This window comes from Lynx canadensis, chromosome C1, assembly GCF_007474595.2.
Source record: "Lynx canadensis isolate LIC74 chromosome C1, mLynCan4.pri.v2, whole genome shotgun sequence".
NCBI classification, from domain to species: domain Eukaryota; kingdom Metazoa; phylum Chordata; class Mammalia; order Carnivora; family Felidae; genus Lynx; species Lynx canadensis.
Genome location: NC_044310.1, coordinates 36,187,884 through 36,215,613, shown reverse-complemented (window position 1 = coordinate 36,215,613; position 27,730 = coordinate 36,187,884). Strand labels below are relative to the sequence as shown.

At 36.9% G+C, this 27,730-nt stretch overlaps 1 protein-coding gene across 1 annotated transcript in view; it reads left to right on the top strand.

The window, feature by feature from the left end:
• Positions 1-27,730, top strand: part of LOC115519995 (phosphatidylinositol 3-kinase regulatory subunit gamma) — a 129,676-nt gene that overhangs the window by 82,070 nt on the left and 19,876 nt on the right. Inside the window, exons 3-5 of the mRNA XM_030323931.1 lie at positions 2,099-2,197; positions 16,021-16,201; positions 16,649-16,774. Coding sequence (XP_030179791.1) covers positions 2,099-2,197; positions 16,021-16,201; positions 16,649-16,774 — 406 coding nt within the window. The remainder of the gene's footprint in view (positions 1-2,098; positions 2,198-16,020; positions 16,202-16,648; positions 16,775-27,730) is intronic.

Here is a 27,730-nt window from a genome sequence, read left to right as displayed (position 1 = left end):
AAGATAGTTACAGGTACTTAATTTTCTTTACCTTTCTGTGTCTAAGTCAGTGGTTCCATAATCTTTGCATGCACAAGAACCAATTGAGGTGGGGCCCAGGAATCTGCATTTAACAGTTTCCCCAGGTGATTTTGATGTAGTCTTCACATACCTCATTTTGAGAAACAGAACTCTAGAACAGGTTTACTTTTTGGGTAAAATGTGGTTTTGGAAAAATCTGAGCCTAGAGAAGGGAAATATATATATTGAATTTGAATTTTCAAATTTCTTGTTTTTCTTGAATTTTGTTTTAGAAAAGACCTATCCATTTCTGTCAAATTAGGTTCCAGGCTGATGGTGTATTCTTAAATTTTTTTTTTTTTCAACGTTTATTTATTTTTGGGACAGAGAGAGACAGAGCATGAACGGGGGAGGGGCAGAGAGAGAGGGAGACACAGAATCGGAAACAGGCTCCAGGCTCTGAGCCATCAGCCCAGAGCCCGACGCGGGGCTCGAACTCACGGACCGCAAGATCGTGACCTGGCTGAAGTCGGACGCTTAACCGACTGCGCCACCCAGGCGCCCCGATGGTGTATTCTTTAATATGCTTGTGTTTCTCTTTCTCTTGTCTGTTTTCTTTAATTCCCAGAGTGCCACTCATTTCTTTTTTTTCCCCTTTGTTACCATTTTAACCATCTTTAAATGTCCAGCTTAGTGGCATAAAGTACATTGACAGTATTGTTCAACCCTCACCACCATCCATCTCTGGAACTATTTCATCTTCCCAAAGCATAACTTTGTACTCGTTAAACACTAACTGCCTTTTCCTCCTATTCTCCCCAGCGCCTGGAAACCACCATCCTACTTTCTGTTTCTATGAATTTGACTACTCTAGGTACCTCACATAAGTGGAATCTTACCATATTTATCCTTTTGTGACTGGCTTATTTCACTTAACAAAATGTCTTCAAGGCTCATCCGTGTTATAGCATGTGTCAGTATTTTCTTCTTTTTTAAGGCTGAATAATATTCCATTATGTGTATATACACCACATTTTTATTTATTCATTCATCTGGACATTTGGCTTTGAACATTTGGATTGTTTACAGCTTTTGGCTATTGTGAATAATGCTGCCATGAACATTGGTTTATAAATGTTTATTCAAGTCCCTGCTTTTAGTTCTTTTGGGTGCATGCCCTGAAGTGGAATTTCTGAGTTATATGGTAATTCTATGTTTAATTTTTGGGAGGAGACTTAATATATTTTTGTATTAAAATGGATCAGAAAATTTTTATTTTGTAATTATATAATAAAATGATTTGTTAGATTTAAATATCATTTAAATTTATATTCTTTTTTTTTAAGTTTTTTTAAGTTTTATTTTGAGAGGAGGGGGAGCACAACCATGTGGGGGAAAGGGGCAGTGAGAGAATCAAGCACAGGACTTGAACCCACTAACTGAACTGTGAGATCATGACCTGAGTCAAAACCGAGTCAGTTGCTTAACCGACTGAGCTACCCAGTCATCCCTTAAACTTACATTCTAAGACCATGTGGTTCTGTAACTCAAGAGTCTTCTATGCCCTCCTTTCCTGAGTGTTCTAGTATTCTTAAAGTTCTAAACCAACTCTGCAAGAGGAGTTTATCATCAGTATAAATTCAAATTGGAGATTATATTGAAAGGTTGTGAACTTAGTGAAATTTTCCCCTTCTGATCAGACACAGCTGCCACTGTTGCTTAAACATAACCTTCTTTCTAAACAGCTGCTGGTTTCTCCTGAAACCGTACAAGTTCAGACTTGCCTAAGGAAGCCCTAAAGGCTTAATGGAAACACTATCCCCTACAGACGTTTGAAATCTGGAAGAGTTTAAAAAGCAAATAGCCTGTCCTTAAGTTGCATAATTCCAAAAATCAAAACAGAAAGATCATATCTAGGGGGAGGAACTAAATGACCTCTGAGGGCCCCCATAATTCTGTGACCTTAGACATACTCCCCTCCTAACTAGTCTTAGTAGTAATATGTGAAGAAAACAATTGACTAATCAACTAATCGATTAATGTGAAGAGAACAATCAGCGATTTCATTTTTTTGTTTTCCTATAATTCTGTTTTTCAGGGAGGAGGTAAATGACAAATTACGGGATATGCCAGATGGTACGTTCTTGGTCAGAGATGCCTCAACAAAAATGCAGGGAGATTACACTTTGACTTTGCGGTGAGTATTTTTCAGCATTTGACTAGTGTTCTACTACCATTATTTATTTCTGGGTATAGAGAGATTTTTGTATTTATTTAAATGTTTATTTACACATTTAAAAAGAAGTTAATTTAGATATATAGTTTTTTTAAGTTTATTTAGTTTGAGAAAGAGCATGAGCTGGGGAGGGGAGAGAGGGGGGGAGACAGAAAGAATCCCAGTGCAGAGCCCAGTGCAGGGCTCAAACTCACAAACCGTGAAGTCATGACCTGAGCTGAAACCAAGAGTCAGATGCTTAACCTATGTGAGCCACCAGGGAGCACCTAGGTGCCCCTAGATACATAATTTTTAATTGTTTGGCTGACTATTCTTTCTCTGTACATTAAATATTTAAATGTCTTATATGAAAATGGCCACAATTTTTATTTTTATGAGGGAATAAAAAAAAAAAAAAAGGCTAAGATCCCTAAAAGTAAGGAAGGAAGAAGACCTGTGAGTGAAAAAGAAGTCCTGGGCACAGTTTGAGGTTATTAATGATATGTTGGGAATCCACCCCTCTATTAATCCTATTATTTTTCTCAGTGCAGACTTCAGAGAGTAAAACTCAACATAGTTTAGGCTGATGAGGATATGTAGAAGATAAGGCAATTCTCAGCCTATATCATGCCATCCATATGGGCATATTAGAATTTTCTAAGTGGTGGGTGTATCACCTTTTATATTTACAAAGATATATTTACAAATATATTTTAAAAGATTAGGAAAACGGCATTAGATATTTTTACATTTAATTTTTTTATATTCAATTTTAACAATTAAAATAGCCTAATTACAATAAAGTACTGTGATTTTTTTATAAAGGAACTATCTAAAGAAAAATATAATGAAAACAGTAATGATAATAGCTCCCTTGTACTAAACATTTTACGTGCAATATCTTATTATTCACAACAACCTTATGAGATAGGTATTATTCATATTTCCATTTTATAGATGAGGCAACTGAAGCTTAACCTGGTTAAGAAACTTACCTGAAGACACATAGCTAGTAAGTGGCAGAGGATGGGTACAGATCCAGATTTATCTGACTCTTTATTGTCTTTCTACCTACTATCTTTAGGAAAAATCATGTAGTTTATGCTAGAAATTTGGAGTTTCTGGTAAAGATATTATAAGAAGTTAATACCTTGGGACTTTTAGTTGTGCTGAGGAATAATCAGTGTGCTACAATGATTCATTTGATTCTGTTCCCCCGCCCTCCCCCTGCCCCGCCGCTCCAGTCAGGCTTCTGTCTCTTCCAGTCTACAGGGACTACAAAACCAATGGCCACTTCTTTCTTCTGTATGTGTGTGTGTGTGTGTGTGTGTGTGTGTGTGTGTGTGTCTAATTAATGTTATTTATTTACATCCAAGTTTGTTACCATATAGTGCAATAATGATTTCAGGAGTAGATTCCAGTGATTCATCCCCTATGTATAACACTCAGTGCTCATCCCAATAAGTGTCTTCCTTAATGCCCCTTACCCATTTAGCCCATCCTCCCACCCCACAACCACTCCAGCAACCTTCAGTTTGTTTTTTGTATTTAAAAGTCTCTTATATTTTGTTCCCCTCCTTGTTTTTATATTATTTTTGCTTCCCTTCCTTTATGTTCATTTGTTTTGTATCTTAAATTCCTCATATGAGTGAAGTCATATGATATGTCTTTCTCTGACTAATTTTGCTTAGTATAATACCCTCTAGTTCCATCCATGTGCTTGCAAATGGCAAGATTTCATTCTTTTTGATTGCTGAGTAATACTCCATTGTATATATATACCACATCTTCTTTATCCATTCATCCATCGATGGACATTTGGGCTCTTTCCATACTTTGGCTATTGTCAATAGCTCTGCTATAGACATTGGGGTTGCATGCACCCCTTCGAACAGCACAGCTGTATCCCTTGGATAAATACCTAGTAGTGCAATTGCTGAGTTGTAGGGTACTTCTGTTTTTAGCTTTTTGAGGAACTTCCATACTGTTTTTCAGAGTGGCTGCACCAGTTTGCATTCCCACCAGCAGTGCAAAAGAGATTCTTTTTCTCCACATCCTCGCCAACATCTGTTGTTGCGTGAGTTGTTAATTTTAAGCCATTCTGACTAGTGTGAGGTGGCATCTCACTGTGGTTTTGATTTGTATTTCGCTGATGATGAGTGATGTTGAGCATCTTTTCATGTGTCTGTTAGCCATCTGGATGCCTTCTTTGGAGACGTGTCTATTCGTGTCTTTTGCCCATTTCCTCACTGGCTTATTTGTTTTTTGGGTGTTGAGTTTGAGAAGTTCTTTATAGCTTTTGGATACTAACCCTTTATCTGTTATGTCATTTGCAAATAATCTTCTCCCATTCTGTTGGTTGCCTTTTAGTTTTGCTGATTGTGTCCTTTGCTGTGCAGAAGCTATTTGTTTTGATGAGGTCCCAGTAGTTCATTTTTGCTTTTGTTTCCCTTGCCTCCCTTGAGTAAGAAGTTGCTGTGGCCAAAGTCAAAGAGGTTTTTGCCTGCTTTCTCCTCTAGGATTTTGATGGTTTCCTGTCTTACGTTTAGGTCTTTCATCCATTTTGGCTTTATTTTGTGTATGGTGTAAGAAAGTGGTCCAGGTTCATTTTTCTGCATGTCACTGCTGAAGAGATTGTCTTTATTCCATTGGATATTCTTTTCTGCTTTATCAAAGATTACTTGGCCATACATTTGTGGGTCCATTTCTGGGTTCTGTAGTCTGATATGAGTGTTCTTGTGCCAGTACCATACTGTCTTGATGGTTACAGCTTTGTAGTATAGCTTGAAGTCTGGGATTGTGATGCCTCCTGCTTTGGTCTTCTTCTTCAAAATTACTTTGGCTATTCGGGGTCTTTTCTGGTTCCATACAAATTTTAGGATTGTTTGTTCTAGCTCTGTGAAGAATGCTGGTGTTATTTCGATAGGGATTGCACTGAATATAGATTGCTTTGGGTAGTGTCCACATTTTAACAATATTCTTCCAATCCAGGAGCATGGAGTATTTTTCCATTTTTTTGTGTCTTCGGTTTCTTTGATAAGCTTTCTATAGTTTTCAGTGTTTAGATTTTTCATTTCTTTGTTTAGGTTTATTCCTAGGTATTTTATGGGTTTTTTTGCAATTGTAAATGGGATCGATTCATTGATTTCTCTTTCTGTTGCTTCATTATTTGTGTAAAGGAATGCAACTGATTTCTGTGCATTGATTTTATATCCTGCAACTTTGCTCAATTCATGGATCAGTTCTAGCAGTTTTTTGGTGGAATATTTTGGTTTTTTTCTATAGAGTATCATGTTGTCTATGACCACTTCTCTTTTTACCTCACCTGACTTCTTAGTAGCATTAGTCCTAGGCACTTTTTCCTAGAAACAGTTTATTGTCTTGGCTGTGGTGACATCACACTCTTCTGATTTTCTTCCTAACTCTAGACTAGCCACTCCTTTGCTCAGTATCTAAATTTTAAGTGTTCAAGGCTCAGAGTTGGGTCTCTGTATTCATTCTCCCAAGATGAGTTTGTCCTATTCCATGGCTTTAACAGGCAGTTATATGGTGGTGATTCATAAACCTCATCTCCAACTCTGACCTCCAGAACTCCACATGCATATATCCCGTTGCCTATTTGACTCTGCCATTTAGATAACTAGGGAACATATTAATTTTAACATGGTCAAAGCAAAATGTTTTATTTCTTTTTATTTCTTTATTTTTTATTTTTTTAAATGTTTGAGAGAGAGAGAGAGAGAGAGAGAGAGAGAACACAAGTGGGGAAGGGGCAGAGAGAGGGAGACAGAGTATCCGAAGCAGGCTTCTTGCTGTCAGCACAGAGCCTGACGTGGGACTCAAACCTACGGAACTGTGAGATCATGATCTGTGCTGAAGTCAGATGCTCAACTGACGGAGCCACCCAGGTGTCCCAGAATTTTTTATTTCTAACCCGACTCCTCCTACTCAAACGATTTCTCTTTTAGTCTTTCCTTTTCTTTGTTTCTTTGTTTTTTTGTTTTTTTTTTTTTCTTTCAGAAATAGAACCACCATTGGGGCACCTGAGTGGCTTAATCAGTTAGGCATCCAAGTTCAGTTCAGGTGATGATCTCACAGTCTGTGAGTTCGAGCCCCGTGTTGGGCTCTGTGCTGATAGCTCAAGCCTGGAGGCTGCTTCGGATTTTGTATCTCCCTCTCTCTTTGCCCCTCTTCCACTCATGTTCTGTCTCTCTCTGTCTCTCAAAAATGAATAAATGTTAAAAAAATTAAAAAAAAAAAGAAATAGAACCACCATCTCTACAGTACTCAAGTCACAACTCTTTTTCCCTAACACATTCAAATCCATCATTAAACAGTCCTGCCAACTTTACCCCCAAATCTGTATTTGTAATCTCCACTTTACCTCCAAATCTATATTCATAATCTTGTCACACTTGTCTGCCACTCAACACTAAGCCACCATCATCTTGTTTGATCTTTTACAGTCATTTCGTGACAGGCCTCTCAGCATCTTATAATTTCTAGTCTTCCCCACCCTTTTTGACCATTTTCTGCACAGCAACCCGTAGTGATCGTTTTAAGGTATGAGTCTGATTACTCCTTTGCTTAAAATTCTTTTTTTTATTATTTTTTTTAATATTTTAATTTATTTTTGAATGAGAGAGAGAGAGACAGAGCATGAGTGGGGGAGAAGCAGAGAGAGAGGGAGACACAGAATTCAAAGCAGGCTCCAGGCTCTAAGCTGTCAGCACAGAGCCCGATGTGGGACTCAAACTCACAAACTGTGAGATCATGACTTGAGCTGAAGCTGGATGCTTAACCAACTGAGCCACCCAGGCACCCACTTAAAATTCTTTTTTAAGAGTTTCCCTACTGCACTTAAGGTAAAAGAATTTGGATTTTATTCTAACTTACAAAATTCTATTTGACCTGGTCTTGGTCTACTTTTTTTTTTCTAAGTTTATTTATTTTGAGAGACAGAGCAGAGGAGGGGCAGAGAGAGGGGGAGAGAGAGAATCCCAGGCAGGTTTTGTGCTGTCAGAGCAGAGCCTGATGCTGGGCTCAAACTCACAAACCGTGAGATCATGACCTGAGCTGAAACTAAGAGTTGGACGCTTAATCGACTGAGCCACCCAGGCACCCCAGTCTCAGTCTACTTTTTACACCTCATATCTTGCCCTCTTCTCTCCCTTCCACTACATTCAACCCCACTATCCTTTTTGTACCTCAGATAAGTGAAGCTTATTCCTGTCTCAGGGCCTTTGCAATAGCTCTTCTTTCTGGTCTTCGCATCCTCGGTTCCTTTTTGTCGATCAGATTTCTGCACAGTTGCCACCTGTTAACTCTTAAACTCTCTTAAACTTTCAATCCAAAGTAGCCATCCAAGGATATATATTGCCTCAATTTAATTCTCTATAATCTGCTCCTGTATTTTCTTTTCCTCTTCCACCTTGTCTATCTCACCCCATAGAATTTAAGTTCTCTGATAATCATTGTTTAATCATTGTTGCATCTCCAGACTTTAGTGTGTGATAATGGATAGACATTAGACAGTGGATAATACATAATAACAGATGAATGTCTGATCTGAAAAATGGTTTTAATCTCACACTAAGTTGTTTTATGATGGGTAGATTCCTAAGTGCAGCTAACTAAAGGCAACAATTTTTGCATCTTGGGATGAGGAAAAGAGCCTGCAGAAGTTATATTACTTACCTGAAGTTGCAGCACTGTTTAAGAACAAAGGCTGGAAAGGGGTCCCAATGACAGTCTAGTCTAGAACCACCTTGAGAATTCTTATGCTTAGAGACCTGCAGCTGGAAGATTGTTAATACTACTTGGTTCAGCTGGGGTTTCTGCAGATGTAAGAATTCTCTGCATAACATTTTTCAGAAAGGGCCACTGAGCTTCCATGTGATCTTTCAGTCAGAGGGAGCTAGCATCTTCCTTTGAGACAGCCCATTTTATTTTTGGGCAGCTTTAAAATTTAGAGGGTTATCTTTGTGGTGGATATTACGGTAGGACCAGGAATGTGGACATGAATAAGAAGATGCGGTTTTACCTTTAAGAGTTCATAATCCCAATGTGTAATGGTGGAATAGGAGAGACACATATATACTATACTTGAATGCTTTTAATATAACACATAATATAACATTGTGGTGTTATATTTGAGTTCTCCCCATTTACTCCTTCTCCTAACTCCTGGTAACCATTGTTTTAGTTTGTTTGTGAATTTAATTTGACTATTCTAGGTACTTCATATAAGTAGAATCATACCCAAAAAAAAAAAAAAAAAAAAGGTAGAATCCTACAATATTTACCCTTTTGTGTCTGGCTTATTTTTCAAGAATAATAGTTTTAAGTTTCATCCATATTGTAGCATATTCTTCCTTTTTAAGGCATGTGTATACTACATTTTGTTTATCCATTGTTCAGTGGACATTGGCAAGAATATTTTATTTAAAAATTATTTATTCATTTATTTACTTACTTATTTATTTATTTATTTTGAGAGAGCAAGGAGGAAGAGAGAGCCAAGTGGGGTAGGGGCAGAGAGAGAGAGAATCCCAAGTAGGCCCCACGCTGTTGGTGAACTATAAGATCATAACCTGAGCTGAAATAAAGAGTCAGACGCTTAACTGGCTGAGCCACTCAGGCTCCCCAGCAAGAATATTTTAAAGCTTTCATGTATCTAGCAAAATGTCTGACATGTAGTAGGTACTCAGTGAATATCTGAAAGGAAAAAATAAATGAGAGAAAGGTAAAGGGAAGTTTTCTCAGAGGAAATAATAGTTTAACTGGGCCCTGACAGATTTTGTTAGACAGAAAAGTGATGGTCTTACTGGAGTTTAGTAAAATCCATAGTTCAGTACTAGTTACTCTGCATAGGATCTGATAATGAGTTAAAAATTTTTGTCTCAAAGAAGCCATAGTGTGTTGAGGGCAATAGGAATGAGAAAATTGCTTTGAATTAAACTAAAATAATAGGAGAAATTCAAAAAATGGGAAAGAAATATCTTGTTGAGAGGATATACAGAGGTGTCCTTCATGGAAGAAATTGCATTGCAGTGTATCTGGAAGAAGGGAATAGATTTGGGCATGTAGAAAGTGGGAGGGGAGGTTGCAGGATTAGGTAGCAATAGGAACAGAGATAAGCTGGTGAGAAACTAGAGTGCCCTGTTCTTGAAAGATGCAGTCCCAATTTGGCCAGAGGATAAAGTCCATAAAGAGGAACCAAGTGGTAGGGGATGGATGGTTGGAAAGGGTCATGTTGAAGAGGGCTTTGAATTCTAAAATTTGGAGTTTGCATTTATTTCACTTTAATTTTATTTTATTATTTTAGAGAGAGAGTGAGCGGGAAGAAGGGCAGAAGGAGAGAGAAAGAGAATATTAAGCAGGCTCCATACTCAGTGTAGAGCCTGATATGGGGCTCGATACCATGACCCTGTGATCATGACCTAAGCTGAAATCAAGAGTTGGATGTTCGGCGAATGGACTGAGCCACCCAAGTGCCCCTGCATTTAATATCATAGGTAGGCAGAGGGAACCACTGCATTTTTTTTTTTTTTAGCAATTATATGATCAGACTATATTTGAATAGAAAGAATAAAAGAGGATAGATACTAGCAAAGAGTTAGGATATTATGAAATGTCAGGGTACCTGGCTGGCTCAGTTGGTAGAGTATGTGACTCTTGATCTCATGGTCGTGAGTTTAAGCCCCACATTGGGCATAGAGCTTACTTAAAAACAAAACAAAAAACTGTAGAATATTATCAATTGAGACGTAATGGTGATCAAGAATAGAATTTATTCTTTAATCATTTAATATTTATTGAGTGCCCACAATGTTCTAGGTACTATTCTAGGAAAAGGAAATGATGAACATTTCCTATCTATACATGGTCTCCTATCCATTTGGTGTTTATATTTGGGTAGAGATAGGAGTAGGGGAGAGGAGACAAACACATAAAAAAGAAATAACTTCCAGTATATGAAATGCTATATAGGAACTACACAGGGTTATGTGATAGAGAATATAGGGAAAGGGAATTTAAGATAGTTTTGAGAAGGAGGGCCTCTCTGAGGATGTGACCTCTGAAAACTGAAGGATATGTGAGAACCAGCCAGAAAAGTGTTCTAGGAAGAGGGAACAGAAAATGCAAAGACACTGAATTTTGGAAAGATTTGGTGGATCCAGTGAATACAAAGACTGCTGTGACTGGCTTACAGTGTGAACCATAGAGTGGTAGAAGATAAAGTTGAAAGTGGAAAGGAGACAGATGCACAGAGCCTTGTGAGCCATGGTAAGGAATTTTCTCCCTCCCTCTCTCTCTCTTTCTTCTTTCTTTCTTTCTTTCTTTCTTTCTTTCTTTCTTTCTTTCTTTCTTTCTTTCAGAGTGTGTGTGTAGGAGTAGGGGAGGAGCAGAGAGAGAGAGAAGCCCAAGCAGACTCCATGCTGTCAGCACAGAGCCCAACACAAGGCTCAAGCCCATCAACCGTGAGATCATGACCTGAAACCAACAGTCAGATGCTTAACCAACTGAGCCACCCAGGCACCCCTAATTTTATTTCTAAGTGAAAAAAACAAAAAACAAAAAACACAACAGCAACCAAAAAACCAAACCCAAGAATGTTTTTTAAGCAGGGGAATGATATGATGGAAAGATGGAATACACTATTAGCTGGGATAGTGGCTCTAGGAAAGGAGTTGAGGAATCAAAGTAAGAGGCAATATGGAGCTAAGAGCCAAGGGATTTAATAATAGAGTAGGTATGAGGTTGGGGTGGAGTAGTTAAAGATGATTCATTTGAGCCTGTTGGGCTTAGAATGAATGTGCCATTTATAGAAATAGGCAAGTCAGAAGCAGTTGTTTTATAGAGAACAGGGGAAAGATGTTGGTTTTTAGCTGCTCCAGAACTTCCAGAAAAAGTGTATCTACAGTAGAGCTAGAAATGTAGGTTTAATGCTTAGAGGAGAGCATAGAACTAGAAAAAGATTCAGGTACCATCTCCATAGAATAAATGGGATTTTAAGGAAAGAATATATATAGGGAAGAAAAGGTAGAGGCTGAAGGCAAGTATTTTTAGAGACTGTGTTTACTAACAGGAAGGAGCTGAGGAAGAACAGTCTAAGAGGTTGAGACAAAAGTGTAATGTCATAGGGGCACCTGGGTAGCTCAGTTGGCTAACTGTCCAATTCTTGATCTCAGCTCAGGTCATGATCTCACAGTTCATGAGTTCGAGTCCTGCATTGGGCACTATGATGACAGCACAGAGCCTGGTTGGGATTCTGTCTCTTCCTCTGTCTGCCCCTCCCCTGCTCCCTCTCTCTCTCTCTCTCAAAATAAGTAAATAAAAATTTAAAAAACTGTAATGTCATATAAGTAATGGGAAGACAAAATATTAAATGGGTAGGGAGAGAAAGTAGGGAGAGTAGAAATCTTAAGCCATTGCAAAGAATCTAAGCCTGGGGTGGAGGGAGGAGGCAGGCAGAGTCTGAATTTAATAAAAGTTGGTGACTCTCAAATGAGAGTGAAATCAGACTGTAAAGGGTAGGTGATAAGGAAATAGAAGTTTTCCAATTTAGTAAACCATCGTAAATAGAACTCATTGTAGAAAATCTGGATAGTTAAATCTTTAGGAATTTGCTGTATGCCAGGCATTAGGCCAGGTGGTAGAATACAAGAAGGGATAGCATAATTCTTCTGTTTAAGAAGGGTATAGTGAGGGAGAGAGACATATAATTAAAAATTGACCATTATTTAGTTCCTTCATGTCCTCACTTTCTTCCCTCTCTGCTTAGAGTCCATGGTCTCTTATTAAAATTAGCCTTATGAATATATCCTCAATAAACTTGCTCCTTTTTCCCCTCCATTGTAGTTCCCTAACTGTATTCCTACACTTGTTAAATTCAACTCTTTATCTATTCCTTGCCTATACCTAAGTAGCTGAATGTGAAGAAAAATACACTGTGCTCACTGGTTTCACTTAAAATTCATGACTGTTAATCTTACGTGGGCGTTTAGTACTGCTTAGCTGAATTTCTGCATCTCTGCAATCCGTTTGCTCTCTCACTTTCCTAGATGACAATTTTTCTCTTTTTTTTTTTTTTTTTTGAGAGAGAGAGAGAGGGCAAAAGTGAGAGAGGGGGAGGGAGAGAAAAATGGGGCATACCTGAAGCGGAGCTCACCCAAAGTGGAGCTCAAGCTCACCCAGAGTGGGGCTCGTGCTCACCCAAAGCAGGGCTCGAACTCATGAACCGTGAAATCATGACCTGAGCCGAAGTCCGATTCTTAACCGACTGAGCCACTCAGGTGCCCCCCAAGATGACAATTTCACATATTCTTTCTTTTTTTTTTTTCTTTGAACAACTCATTTTCCCCTTTCTACCTAAGGAAATTGCTTCCTGTTTCACTGGTAACATGGAAGTTGTCGGAAGATACCTAACTCCCCATTGGTCCTGTTGCCACAGCTATCAACATATTTGCATCTGAATGTGAATACCCTTTCTCCTGTTCCAGTGGATGACTGTTCAAGTTTTGTCCAAGATCCATCTCACTACTTGTGGGCCAAATCCCATCCCATCCCTCTATTCTTCTCAAGGACATACATTAGGAATTATCTTGTCAGTCCTCTTGGTGATCATCAGTTTTTATCTCTCTACTGAGCCATTCTCATCAGCATATAAATATGTGATACTATCTCCCATTTAAGAATAATAAAGAAGGAAAATTCCCTTGACCGTATCCCTTTCCAAATACTTACCTATTTCTCTGCTCCCTGTTTACAGCAGTACGCCTCAAGACAGTTGTCTGTTGGCATTTCTTTTCCTTCTTATTTCATTCTCTTTAGTCCATTCTAGTCAGGCTTTCACCTTAGCATCCCATGGAAACCATTTTGTCCAGATCACTTAATGATCCCTTCTTTATCAAAACCTGTGATCATTTACCTGGTTGATCATTTTCTCTGGGTTGAAATGCTTTCTTAAAAATGGGGCGCCTGGGTGGCGCAGTCGGTTAAGCGTCCGACTTCAGCCAGGTCACGATCTCCCGGTCCGGGAGTTCGAGCCCCGCGTCAGGCTCTGGGCTGATGGCTCAGAGCCTGGAGCCTGTTTCCGATTCTGTGTCTCCCTCTCTCTCTGCCCCTCCCCCGTTCACGCTCTGTCTCTCTCTGTCCCAAAAATAAATAAACATTGAAAAAAAAAAAATGTACCGTGCTGGGACGCCTGAGTAGCTCAGTCTGTTAAGGTCTGACTTTTGGTTTTGGCTTGCTCATGATCTTGTTTATGGACAGTGTGGGGTCTGCTTGAGATTCTCTCTCTCTCTCTCTCTCTCTCTCTCTCTCTGCCCCTCCCCCACTCACCCTGTCTCTTTCAAAATAATATATATGATATATATATATCATATGATATATATCACATATATATGATATATATATCACATGATATATTATATATATATCATGTTCTTAGTTCTCCTTTTACTTTATTAATTGCTCTCTCTTCGTTTCTTTTGCTGGTTCTTCCTCATCTTCCTAACTACTAACCATTGGTGAACCCCAGGACTTAGACCTTGGACCTCTTTTATTTGACTGTACTCATTTCAAATAACATCTGTAGACTGACAGCTCTTGATTCTATAACTCTAGCCCAGACCTTTCTCCTGAACTTTAGATTCTTCAAATAGGTTGCTGGATTGTCTACTCTTGTACATTCATTAGGCATCTCAATCTTAACATGTCTAAAAGCAAAATATTTTTCCCCTTTAAACATGTTCTTTTTATACAGCCTTCTTCATTTCGATAAATAACAATTCCATTCTTCTAATTGCTTAAGATAAAAAACTTGAAATCATCTTTATGTTGTTTCTCTCTCTTCTACCCATCTATGTCTATGCCATCAGCATGTCTGGTAGGCTCTCTCTTCAAAATATATTCAGCGTCCCACCATTTCTCACTATATCGTCTTTGTTCAGGATGGATGCCATCTCTCTTGCCTAGATTATTTTAATAGTCTCCCAACTGATCTTTCTACTTCTACACCTGCTCATTTTGAATGGTTTCTTCTCACCCCAGCAGCTAGAGTGAGCCTTTTAAAATACATGAGAGATGGTATCATTCGGCTCAGAATCCTCTTGTGTTTTCCCATCTTATTCAGTAAAAGTCAATACCCTTAAGATGGCTTACAGGTTGTTACATGATATGAGCTCCTTTTACATCTCTTACTTCTCTCCTACTAGTATTCTCCCTTTTGCTCATTCAGCCCCAGTGTCATTGGCCTCCTTGCTGTTCCTTGAACATGCCAAACATGCTTCTACCTCAGGGGCTTTGCACTTGCTGTTCCCTCTGCTTGGACCCTTATATACCTGCTGTGCTAGTTCCCTCACTTCATTTAGGACTCTGCTTAAATGTCACCTGAATAGAGCGGTTTTCTTTGTGCAATATATATAAAAAAGAAATCCCTGCACCCCCAGAACTATCTCTTGCCTTTACTCTGCTTTATTTTTTTTCCGTAGGACGTATTACCATTTGATATATCTAGCTGTTTGTTGTTATATTCTATCTTAATGAGAAATTCTTCATCTTCTTTATAAACTTAAAGATAGAAATACGTTCCTCATGCTCCTAAATTGGAAGTCTGGCTTGTTCATCATTATATGCACTGTACCTCGTACAGTTAGTTCCTGGCATATAGCAGATATTCAAAAATTTTGAACGAATGAGTGCCTTTTTTACTTTTCTCTAGAGAGACCAGGTTGTATTTATTGTGAATATATGTGTGGGTATACACACCTATAGTAACTACATAAGATTAGGTGGTCCTTCTGATACATATTTTGTAGGAATAGTTCTTCATCCATCTAAATCTTGACTTTCTATAAGCATTATTAAATCAATCCATAGATTGAACCTATTGTGTTTGACCTTTCATTTGTCAATGAGGCATTGACAAATCCCAGTGTCTCTTTTATTATGTGTAATAGCATGGCAGAAAGAGATGTAGAGACATATTTTCCCCCCATTAAGTCTGCATGTATTATAAGAAGAGTTGAGTGGGAATGGTGCAGTGTTTTGCTTGATAGAATGAATCAACCTGCTGTGGTTTGATTATACTGTGTGGGACTTGGAAAACACTGCCATTTTAAGCTTTGGTTATATATTATCTTTAAGGAAACATTGGATATGACTCAGTAAACAAAAGAGTCAAATTACCCCATTCTAATATAAACGATTCTTCAAAAGCTATACCTTATAAAACAGTTGAATGACAATTGAATCATTTACTTATTGTGATGGTTTAAATAAATAGTCACTTCCAAGAATTATAAGCAAATATAAAAGACAAAATAATGCAAGGTACTAGATTAAATTGCTCAGTTATAAATCATTCAAGGAGCTTAATTATGTTTGGGCATTCACAATAAAACCTTGAATGTGTTGGTGATTTCTGTGTGACACATGTTTATCATCCCCCTTCATACAGAAATGGCTTCTGCTTCCCTCCAAAGACACACAATCACATATCTTTAGGTCCCAAAGAGATTATCTCTGTTCTTCCTGAAAAAAATATTAATCGAATTTAAATTTAAAAATTCATTCAGAAAATAAACAAAAGATATAATTTACTTTTGTTTTAGTTATTTTTCTGGTCAGGTATATTGACCTTTAGTAACCAAGATATTTTATAGACAAAAGAAATAGTTGTTAAAATGATAAGATATTGTATGTACTTTTACACACATAATTATATGGAAATATATATGAAAATAGTACTTTGATAGAATTTTTGGAAAAAAAATCTACAGTTGTTGTTTTGTTCACAGGAAGGGAGGCAATAATAAGTTAATAAAGATCTATCATCGAGATGGTAAATACGGCTTTTCTGATCCTCTGACATTTAATTCTGTGGTGGAGCTCATTAACCACTATCATCATGAATCTCTTGCTCAGTACAATCCCAAACTTGATGTGAAGCTCATGTACCCAGTGTCCAGATACCAACAGGTATGATTAGTTCTTGATAGTTATTCAACAAGTCATTTTTAACATCATTTCATTTTAATTTACCAGGCTTATCAGTTTAAAAAAAGAAAAAAAAAGAAATGTAGTCATTTTAAATTTCCTACTTAAGATGTAAGATATTTTTGGAACTTATTCTGTGGCTACTATTCCTTAATAGCTGGTTGCATGTATTTACTAACTTTATATAAAAATACTTCTGTTTGTTTCCTATTTATACTTCATTTCTTAATTTTTAAAATATTAACTATTTTGATATTATCTAAAGGCTTATAATAGTGTTAACAAAAGAATTTAGTGCTTTTGGATGCTTGATATTAATACAGTGACTTAAACTTATAGTAGAAATGCAATTTAAAAATAAATAGGTGTGGAAAAATTCATGTGTCAGAATTCTTAACATTCTTTATTTCTTTTTTTTTAACTGTATAGGATCAATTGGTAAAAGAAGATAACATTGATGCAGTAGGTAAAAAACTCCAAGAGTACCACTCTCAGTATCAGGAAAAGAGTAAGGAGTATGACAGGCTATATGAGGAATATACCAGAACATCACAGGTTAGTATATTTTTGTTGGTTAGCCCAGCAAGTATGCAATGTTTTAATTACATTAGATTTTCTGTAATTCACCTGACAGTCTTTAGCTGTTTTAATATCTTACACAACCTTTTTGAGACTTTGGAGTGATACAAATTCTTCTCTCATTTGTAAATCACTTTCTTATTGGTTAAGGGCATAATTTTTTTTCAGTTAGTATTAACTAGGATAAGGTTTGACTGCAGGTGATAAAAAATAACAAAATAGCAAAGGCTTCAGATAGAAATTTATTTTTCTGTCATGTATAGGCAGTGCCAAGGATATTATGTCAACTCCACAGTCATTAGGGGTTAGGGTTCTTCTGTTTTGATGCTTTGCTATCTGTAGAAGTTGGCTTACTCCAGTATCAGTCATCACAACAATATTCTAGCAAACAAGAAGGAAGAATAGAAACAGAAAGCAGTTTCCTGTTTTTAAGGCTACTTCCTAGAAGAAGTACACACTGCTTCTACTTTCATCCTACTGGCAAGGCAGCTGCAGGTCACAACGCTGTAGTGGAGGTGAAGAAAGCTAGTTATTTGGTCAGGTGTGCCCGACTAACATTTGAGAGTTTTCTGAGGAAGAAGGAACTAATGTAATTATGAGACCACTGGTAGTCTTTCTTTTTTTTTAAGTTTATTTTATTTATTTTTAAAATTTATTTTGAGAGAGAGAGAGAGAGAAAATGCCATGAGCTGGGGAGGGGTAGAGAGAGAATCCTCTATCACTGCAGAGCCTGACTCGGGGCTCGAACTCCCAAACCATGAGATCATGACTTGAGCCGAAATCAAGAATCAGATGCCCAAGCAACTGAGCTACCCAGACGCCCAAGACCACTACTAGTCTTAACCACACAGTTTCTGGATCATAAAGCTTAATAATATTTCTTTTATCTTATATATGTGATAGAACAAAATTCTGAAGAGTAACCTAGTTCTTTTCCTAGATCTGTTTTTTCCTAGTTCTTTTCCTAGAACTGTTTTTGATTTTTTTTAGTTACATTTGGATTGGCTTAATTTGCCCTAAGTTATTATATAATATATAAAAGGTGCTAGGAATTTTTATGAAGGTGCAAGTCTTCAGGGGAGTTTATCCATTGCAGTATTTGGGTCATTGGTGGCCTAAGAAAATATATCTAACTGGGTTTCTTATGCACATTCTTTTGAAACACAGGTTATCTGAACGTCAAATAACTTACAGAAGCTTTAGTCTATGTTGATTAGTCCATGTTATGGTGGCATTAGTCCATTCTACTAAATTCATAGTGAATCCTCAGTGCAGTAATAACTTGCCTGAGTCCTTTATCGAACATAACAGTAAGTGGGTTTTTTCTAGTGTTTGTTTTCTATTGTGTTATTATTACTGCTCTTTATTATTTCCTTTTTATTTTTATTTTTGCTTTCAATTTAATTTGCTCTTCTTTTACTAGCTTGAGGTGAATTTTGTTCACTGGCTTTAAAACTTTTTTTTTTTACAGTTATTTATTCATTCATTCATTTATTTATTTTGAGAGAGGGAGAGAGCACGAGTGAGTGAGGGACAGACAGAGAGGCAGAGAGAGTGCGGAGCCCCGAAGTGGGGCTCAAGTTCCCCCAAAGCAGGGCTGCCGCTCACCTGAAGTGGGTGAACCGCGAGATCATCACCTGAGCCGAGGTCGGATGCTTAACTGACTGAGCCATCCAGGTGCCCCCAAAACTTTATTTTCTTTTCTTTTTTTTTTTTTTTTTTAATTTTTTTTTCAACGTTTTTTATTTTTATTTTTGGGACAGAGAGAGACAGAGCGTGAACGGGGGAGGGGCAGAGAGAGAGGGAGACACGGAATCGGAAACAGGCTCCAGGCTCCGAGCCATCAGCCCAGAGCCCGATGCGGGGCTCGAACTCACGGACCGCGAGATCGTGACCTGGCTGAAGTCGGACGCTCAACCGACTGCGCCACCCAGGCGCCCCTAAAACTTTATTTTCTAATATAAGCACTTAAAGCTATAAATTTCCTTCTAAGCACTGCTATAGGTACATCCTACAAATTTTGTTATACTGTTATTTTCCTTATTCAGTTTTAAATATTTTCTAATTTCCCTTGTGATTTCTTCTTTGGCCATATGTTCTTCAATTTCTAAATATTTGAGGCTTCTCTAGATATATTACTTCTAGTATATCTTCTAATTCACTGTAGTCAGTGAACATATTCATTAAGGTTACAGTGTTTTGAAATTTATTGACTTACGACCTAGTTAACCTGCCTTATCTTAGTAAACTTGTGCACTGACAAAGACTAGTAAAGTTGTTGGGATAGTGCCCTTGTAGTTGTTGGTGTAGTCCTCTCCAAGTATCAGTTTGGTCAAGGTGATTCATAGTGTCATTCAGATATTCCATATCTTTACTGAATTTTCTTTTTTGCCTGTACTTTCAGTTAATTAGAAGGAATCTTAAAGTCTCTACTTACAATTGTAGGTTTGTCTATTTATCTTTTTAGTTTTGTTAGCTTTTGCTTTATGTGTATTGAAATTCTATTAAGTGCTTACATATTTATAGTAATTTTTTCCTTTATCAATATGAAATGTTCCTCTTTATATCTGGTAATCCTCCTGGTCTTAAAGTCTACTTTTTCTAGTATATCCCCATCAGCTTTCATATACTTGTTATTTTCAGGATATATCTCTTTCTGTCCTTTTATTTTCCATCTGTTTGTGTCTATATTATAGCTAAAGTGCATCTCTTATAGATAATAATATATAGTTGGGTATGGCTTTGTAAAAAATCCAGCCTGACAATTTCTGCCTTTTAATTGGAGAGTGTAATCCATTTGTATGTCTTATAATTATTTGTATGGTTGGGTTTATGTTTACTTTTTTGCTATTTGTTTTCTATTTGCTTTATCTGTTTTTTGTTCCTCAGCAACTCTTTCACGGTTGTCTTTTGGGTCAAACATTTTTTTTTTAATGTCTATTTTTGAGAGAGAGCATGAGCAGGGGAAGGGCAGAGAGAGAGACACACACACAGAATCTGAAGCAGACTCCAGGCTCTGAGCTGTCAGCACAGAGCCTGATGCGGGGCTCGAACCCACAAACTGTGAGATCATGACCTGAGCCAAAGTTGGACACTTAACTGACTGAGTCACCTAGGCACCCCTGGGTCAAACATTTTTTAGTATTCCATTTTGATTCCTCATCTGGCTTTTTTGCTATGACTGTCTTTTTTTTCCCCCATAGGAAGTTGTTCTAAGGATTACAGCATGCATTCTTAATCATAGTTATTTAACTTCATATCGTGTCATGTAGCATGTAAATATAATAACCCTGTTTTATATCATTCTGTTTTTATCTCTTATTGTTATCATATATTTTATATTTACCTATGTTACCCCCATAATTCATTCTTGTAATATTTGCCTATTCTAAGTACCTTATATAAATGAAATCATATAATAATTGTTCTTTGGCTTACTTCACTAATTACAATGTTTTCAAGGAAAATACATGTTGTAGCATATATCAAAATGTCACTTTTTATGGCTGAATGATATTGCATTTGAAGGGGAATATGGCATTTTGTTTATCCATTCATCTGTTGATGGCATTGGGTCATTTTCCAGTTTCCAGCCATTGTGAATAATCCTGCTTATGAACCTGGTGTGCAAATAACTGTTCAAGTCTCTGCTTTCATTTCTTTTGGATATATACCTAGGAGTGGAATTGCTGGATCATATGGTACTATGTTTAACCTTTTAAGAAACTGACAAACTGTTTTCCACGCTGGCAAAACTATTTTACATTCCTACCATTAATACATGAAGATTCCAGTTTTTCCACATTCTAAGACTTGTTACCATTTTTTTTATCTTTAATTTTTTATAGCCACCCTAGTAGTCATGAAGTAATACTGTTTTTGTTATTGTTGAGTTTTAGGAGTTTTTTTTTTTAAAGGAATTTTGTTTTTAATGTTTATTTATTTTGAGAGAGAATGTGAGTGAGAGAGGGGCACCGAGAGAGGGAGACAGAGAGAATCCCAAGCAGGTTCCACGCTAAGTGCAAAGCCGGATGTGAGACTCAAACTCATGAACCATGAGATCATGACCTGAGCCGAAACCAAGAGTCAGCTGCTTAACTGACTGAACCACCGAGGCACCCCCCTTGGAGCTTTTTTTTTAAATCCCTTATCAGATCTATGATTATCAGATATTTTCCCCATTTTGTAGGTTGTTGTTTTGCTTTTTTAATATCATCCTTTGATGTGCAAATGTTCTTAATTTTGATGAAGTCCAATTTTTTTCTTTTGTTGCCTATGCTTTTGTTATCATATTCATGAAGTCGTTGCCAAATCCAATGTCATATTTTCTCCAGTGTTTACTTCTAAGAGTTTATTGTTTTTACTCTTAAATTTAGGTCTTTGATCCATTTTGAGTTAACTTTTATATGTGATGTGAGTTAAGGTCCCAGCTTTATTGTTGTACATGTGAAAATACATTTTCCCTGCACTGTGGTCCCAACACCATTTCTCCATTGAATGGTCTTGGGATATTTACTGAATTGAGACATAGATCATAGGTGTGAGGGTTTATTTTTGGGCTTCCTATTGCACTCTCTTGGTCTGCATGTCTATCCTTATGTCATTTCCATATTCAAAATATGTTAAACTATTAACATAGCTTCTTAATAAGCTTTGAAATCAGCAGGTGTGAATCTTCCAACTTCGTTCTTTTTCAAGATTGTTTTGGCTATTCTAGGTCCCTTTCAATTCCATATGAATTTGAGGTTGAGTTTTTCTGTTTCTGTAAAAAAAATGCAGTTGGGATTTTGATAGAGATTGCATTGAATCTGTATATTATTTTGGGTAAGTATTGTTATCTTAACAATATTAAGTCTTCCAATCCATGAACAAGGAGATGTCTTTCCATTTATGTATGTCTTCTTTAATTTCTTTCAGTATTGTTTTATAGTTTTCAGTGTATGAGTTTCTTACCTCCTTGGTTAAATTTATTCCTAAATATTTTATTCTTTTTGATGCTGTTGTTGATGGGATTATATCCTTACTTTCCCTGCTAGTATATAGAATACAGAATATTCTATACACAGTTGCTAGTGTATAGAATACAGTTGATTTTGTGTGTTGATTTTGTATTCTGCAACTTTGCTAAATTTATTAGCTCTAACAGTTTTTGATGGATTCTTTAGGGTTTTGTACCTATAAGATAATGTCATTTGAGATAATTTTACTTCTTCCTCTCCAATATGAATGTCCTGTATTTTTTTTTTAATTTTTTAATGTTTATTTATTTGTGAGAGAGAGAGTGAGCGAGCGACAGAGTGTGAGTGGGGGAGGGGAAGAGAGAGAGGGAGACACATAATTTGAAGCAGGCTCCAGGCTCTGAGCTGTCAGCACAGAGCCCGACGCAGGGCCTGAACCCACAAACCATGAGATCATGACCCGAGCCGAAGTCAGACACTCAACTGACTGAGCCACCCAGATGCCCCATGAATGTCCCATATTTCTTTTCAATGCCTAATTGCTTTGGCTAGAACTTTAAGTACTTTGTTAAATAAAAGTGGAGAAAGTGGATGGGTATCCTTGTCTCGTTCATGACTTAGGAGAAAGTTAGCCCATTTCACCATTGAGTATGATGTTAAGCTTGTGTTTTTTATATATAGCTGTATTAGTTTCCTAGGTCTGTTGTAACAAAGTACAACACACAAGAGGTACCTGGGTGGCTCAGTCGGTTGAGCATCCGACTTCAGCTCAGGTCATGATCTCGTGGTTCGTGGGTTTGAGCACCGTGTTGGGCTCTGTGCTGACAGCTCAGAGCCTAGAGCCTGCTTTGGATTCTGTCTCCCTCTCTCTCTGCCCCTCCCCCACTCACTCTGTGTCTCCCAAGGATGAATAAACATTAAAAGAAATTTTTTAAAAAAACCCAAAAAACAAAAACAAAGTACAACAAACTGGGTGTCCTAAAACAACAAATTTATTGTTTCACTGTTCTAGGAACTCCAAGTCCAAAATCAAGGTGTTGGTAGGGCCCTCTCTTTCTGGAGGCTCTGGGGAAGACCATTCCTTGTTTTTCTTAGCTTCTGTTGGTTGCTGGCAGTCCTTGGCATTCTTTGGGTTGGACATACCACTTCTATTTATGCCTTCATTATCAGTAGCATTCTCCCTCTGTGTCTCTGCTTTCTTTTTTATAAGGATACTAACCAGTCATTGGATTAGGGCCCATCCACTTCCAGTATCACCTCATCTTAATTCACTAAAGACTCTCTTTCCTAGTAAGATCACATTCTAAGGTCCTGAGGATTAGGACTGATCATATCTTATGTGGGAACACAATTCAATCTATAACAATGGCCTTTATATGATGAAGAAGTTTCCTTTTATTTGTAGTTTATGGTTTTTATCATGCAAGGATGTTGGATTTTGTCAGATGTTTTGTCTGCATCAATTAAGATGATCATGGTTTTTTTTTTTTCCTTCAGCCTATTAATGTTGTGTATTGACTGATTTTTGTATGTTGAACCACCCTTGCATTCCTGGGATAAATTCCATGTGGTAATCGTATACAGTTAAAGTCCTTTCAATATGCTGCTAAATTTAGTTGACTAGTATTTTGTTGAGGATTTTTGCATCTGCATTCAAAAGGCATGTTGTTCTGTAGTTTTCTTGCAGTCTCTTGATTTAGCTTCAGGATCAGAGTAATGATGGCCTTGTGAATGAGTTAGCAAGTGTTCCTTCCTCCTTCTAGTTTTTGGGAAGGGTTGGTGTTAATTCTTCTTTAAATGTTTGGTAAACTTCACTAGTGAAGCTATCTGATCCTGGGCTTTCCTTTGTTGGGAAGTTTTTGATTACTGCTTCAATTTTCTTATTGATTATTGGTCTATTTAGATTTTCTTTTTGAGTCAGTTTTGGTAGTTGTGTGTTTCTAGGAATTTGTCCATTTCATCTAGGTTATCCAGTCTATTGGCATAAATTTTACGCAGCATTCTCTTAACAATTTTTATTTCTGTAAAGTGGGTAGTATGGCCCCCTTTAAACTTAACAATTTAGTAATTTGAGTATTTTTTTTCCCTTAATCTAACTAAAGGTTTGTCAATTTTGGTGATCTTGTTAAAGAACCACTTTTTAGTTTTGTCGATTTTCTCTACTTTTCTATTTTCTATTTCATTTATCTTTTTAATCTTTATTATTTCCTTCTTCTAGCTTTGGGTTTAGTTTGCTCTTCTTTTTCTAGTTGAAGGATAGTACTGCTTGAATATAGACTTCTTGGTTGACAGTTTTTTTTCTTTTAAGATTTCTATGCCATCCCACCGCCTTCTGGCCTCCATGGTTTCTGACAGGAAAACAGCTATTAATTTTATTGAAGATCTTTGTACATGACACATTTCTTCTCTCTTGCTTCTTTCAAGATTCTCTTTTGACAATTTGACTATAATGTGAAATACATGTTTCTTATATCTTTGTCTATAGTTTATAGTTATCTGTGGAAGGTGTAGTCAGCAGGGAGCTATTCTAGTATAACTGTAACTCACGGTTTCCTGTTTGACCCTAGTATTTATATTATTGATTTTTCCAGCCTCATAGCCACTGATCTTATTTCCAGGGTAGTGTCCATGGTGGGCAGTGTTAAGGTAGATACTGCAACCCTGAAGAGGGTATTAGGGGATACTACCCTATGAGGATTACAGATTAGGAATGAGATATAGTATTGACTGGGAAAAGGTATGGGATTACAGCCAGAAATGCTGTAATGGTCTATTTTCCTATATGAGAAGTTTACTTCCATTTTATTTTCAGGTTTAATTTTATTAATTAGTTATTCAGAATGATCTTAATACTTTTTCTTTCTTCATGATACTTGAGCTATATCTCTGGTGTGCCTGTGTGTGTATGCTTTTTTACCCTGCTAATTTCATTTTCTCTCTGTATTCCTTTAGCTTTTCCAGATGAATTATCTGTGATGAGGCCAGTGTTTCGGGTAGAATGGGAAAAAAGTTACTGAAGCCTCTTTAGATTGAATCAACATAAGTGGGCAACGTTAGGGGATGGTGAAATGATCATACATATAATAGAACATTATACAACTATTAAAATAGGTTTTCAGAAATTATTTTAACTTTGATTTTTAAAAAGTACAAAGGTTATATAAATATGTATGCTAAATTCAATATAGATTATTGCTGAATTATTAAATTCAGTATAAATTATTGCTGAATTATTATTATGAATTATTGCATACAGAATAAAAGTCCTGATTTCTTGGAGTCAACTGCTGCTAACTATGTGCTTTTTAGGAATTCCTAATGACCTGAGAAATGCTTATGATATAGTTGCAGGCAAAGGAAACAGCATGTAGAAGTGTGTGAACAGTGATTTCAGCTGTGGGTGTACTCACTAACCTGAAGGGAAACTTTATAAAAATATGCTGGAATGTTTGGGGTGATAGAATTAACAGGATTTGGGAAAACTACAGTTAAAAACAGAAAGGAGGAAATAATAGAAATACTATACACATTAATAACAATAATATATATAACAAAAATGACCTTTTTTAAAAAAACAAAATGATATGCAGTTATTCTATTACCATCAAAAAATGAGGTAAGGTCTATATTTACTGATTCTGAGTGATATCTAAGATACATTAAGTAAAAAAAGCAAGGTAGGAAAAAAATGTATGTGGTATACTATCATTTATTGTTAAAATATATCATGACTAGACTAATGTATTCAGTAAATGTTTTTGGATGTATAGTCCCCCCACCCCACCTTTTTTTTTTTCCTGATTCCCTGTTTCCATTTCTTTCTATCCTTTTGTCATTCATTCATTCTCTCTCTCTCTCTCTCTCTCTCTCTCTCTCTCAAATATAGTTGGGGTTGCCATTATCTCCATTTTATAGATGGGAACTTAAAGCATAGAAAGACTCTCTTAAGGGACATAACCAGTTTTTAACATTACCAAGATTAGATTATAAATCTCCTAAATTCAAACTCAGTTCCTTTGTAGCATCTACGCATGATACTGTGCTTGACTCTAGAAGCACAGAGGGAGAGATGAGACTCTGTTCTACACAAGGTTGAAGTACTCTGACAGCATTTGTCAAACACAATGTACATTAGCCAAAAAGGCATGTTTTGATCCCTTTTCTCTCCATCAAACAAAACAATGATGGATGACTATATTTGTGTGTGTATATTTATTTAAAGGGCAACATATAACACTGTTTAATCTCACAAAGAATATTGAGTGAAGGAATACATATACATATTCTATGGGTCTATTCATAGAAGGTACAAAACAAGGTAAACGTTAACTTTTTGATTTTGGTTGGGAACATAAAGTGGTAAAATCATAAAGAATAACAAGGAAATGATCCTCATAAAGGGCAGAATAGTGTTATTACCAAGGTGGGGGAAGTAGAGTGGGCAGAGACAGGGAGTTATGATCCAGAAAGGATACACAAGGAATTTCTGGGGTTGCTGGTAGTGAATGTTCATTTTATAATAATTTGTTAAGCTCTGCATTTTTTTTATGCACTTACATTATCTCATACTAAAAAATTGGTAAACATTGAAAACACATGGCTGTATGCAAAAACAATACGATTATTTCTGTAGATAAGAGGTGGAACAGAAAACCATAATAAAAATTATAAATGGAATTTCCAGATCTGGAAATAACCAGAGACAACTGAGAATGGAGAGTTTGACCTCCCTGTTGGTTCCTTCTTGGTCATCTTTGCTGATTTCTCATCTTTGACCTTGGGCCTTTTCTTTTTTCTGGTTATTTATTCACTCTCTGGTGATCTCAAACAGCCTCATGGCTTTCTTTACATATGATCTGTATGCTGGTAACTCCCAAATTTATGTCTCTGCTTCTTCTAACTTCTCTTAATTGTAGACTCATATATATCCAATTGCCTTTCCAACAGCTCCACTTGGATGTTTAATAGATATCTCTCAGACTTAACATGTCAGACTGAATTCATGAATAAAATTGAACTCAGGGCTGTTCTATCCTTTGCCTTACCTGTCGGAGTTGAGAGAAGTCATGTCCTCTCTTAGGTCAAAAGCCTTGAAGCCATCCCAGACTCTTTCTCGTACACCTTCCATCAAATCCAGTAAGAATTTCTGTTGACTTTACCTTTAGAATATGGCCAGAATGCAACCCCTTCTCCTCACATCCACTGCTGATACCTTGATCTAAGTCACTATCATTTCTTACTTTGATTTACCACAGAAACCTCCTAACTGATCTTCTTGCCCTTATCCATGCTTCACTCTCCCTGATCAATTCTCAACAGAGCAGCTAGGAGATGCAGGTGTGCCCTGCATTTTGCAAGTTCTCATTACACCACTTGGCTTTTATGAAAGACCTACATTAGTACTTGTTTTCACTAACTGAAATAAATCTGAAGAGTTCTGCTTTTACAAAAAAAGGCAAAAAGTGACAATAGCATTCAGAGTTTGTTTTGCATCAAGCTGTTACAAAGGCAGTGTGCACCCTAAGCAATGGGAATGGTGCTGCCAAGTTCCCTCCCCGGGAACTACACTCAGCATCTCAGCATCAAGCCGCTATAGCTTTGAAGTGTGTCTGTGAGCATCTGTGCTTCTCTCCATTTACTTTGTGCACCTGTTAGTAAGATGTGTCCTAAGGTATTCAGAAAAAAAAAGCCTAAGAGAAGTTATTTTTTGAGTTTGGGAACACTGCAAAAATTTTTTCCATGTAAATTAATGTTAATTGTTTCTTTGCTTTATGCCATTTTGGCTTGTGAAAGGTTTCATAGGAACTCTATGTAGGGGAAACCTATACTTGTAAAACCTAGGTAGGATCACAGTACTCCTTTAACACCTGTCTGTGGTTCCACGGTTTACACATAGGAAAGCCAGAGTGCTTTCTACAGTGCCCAGCATAATCTGCACTCCTCTTCCTCTCTGGCCTCATTACTTCTCTCTTCT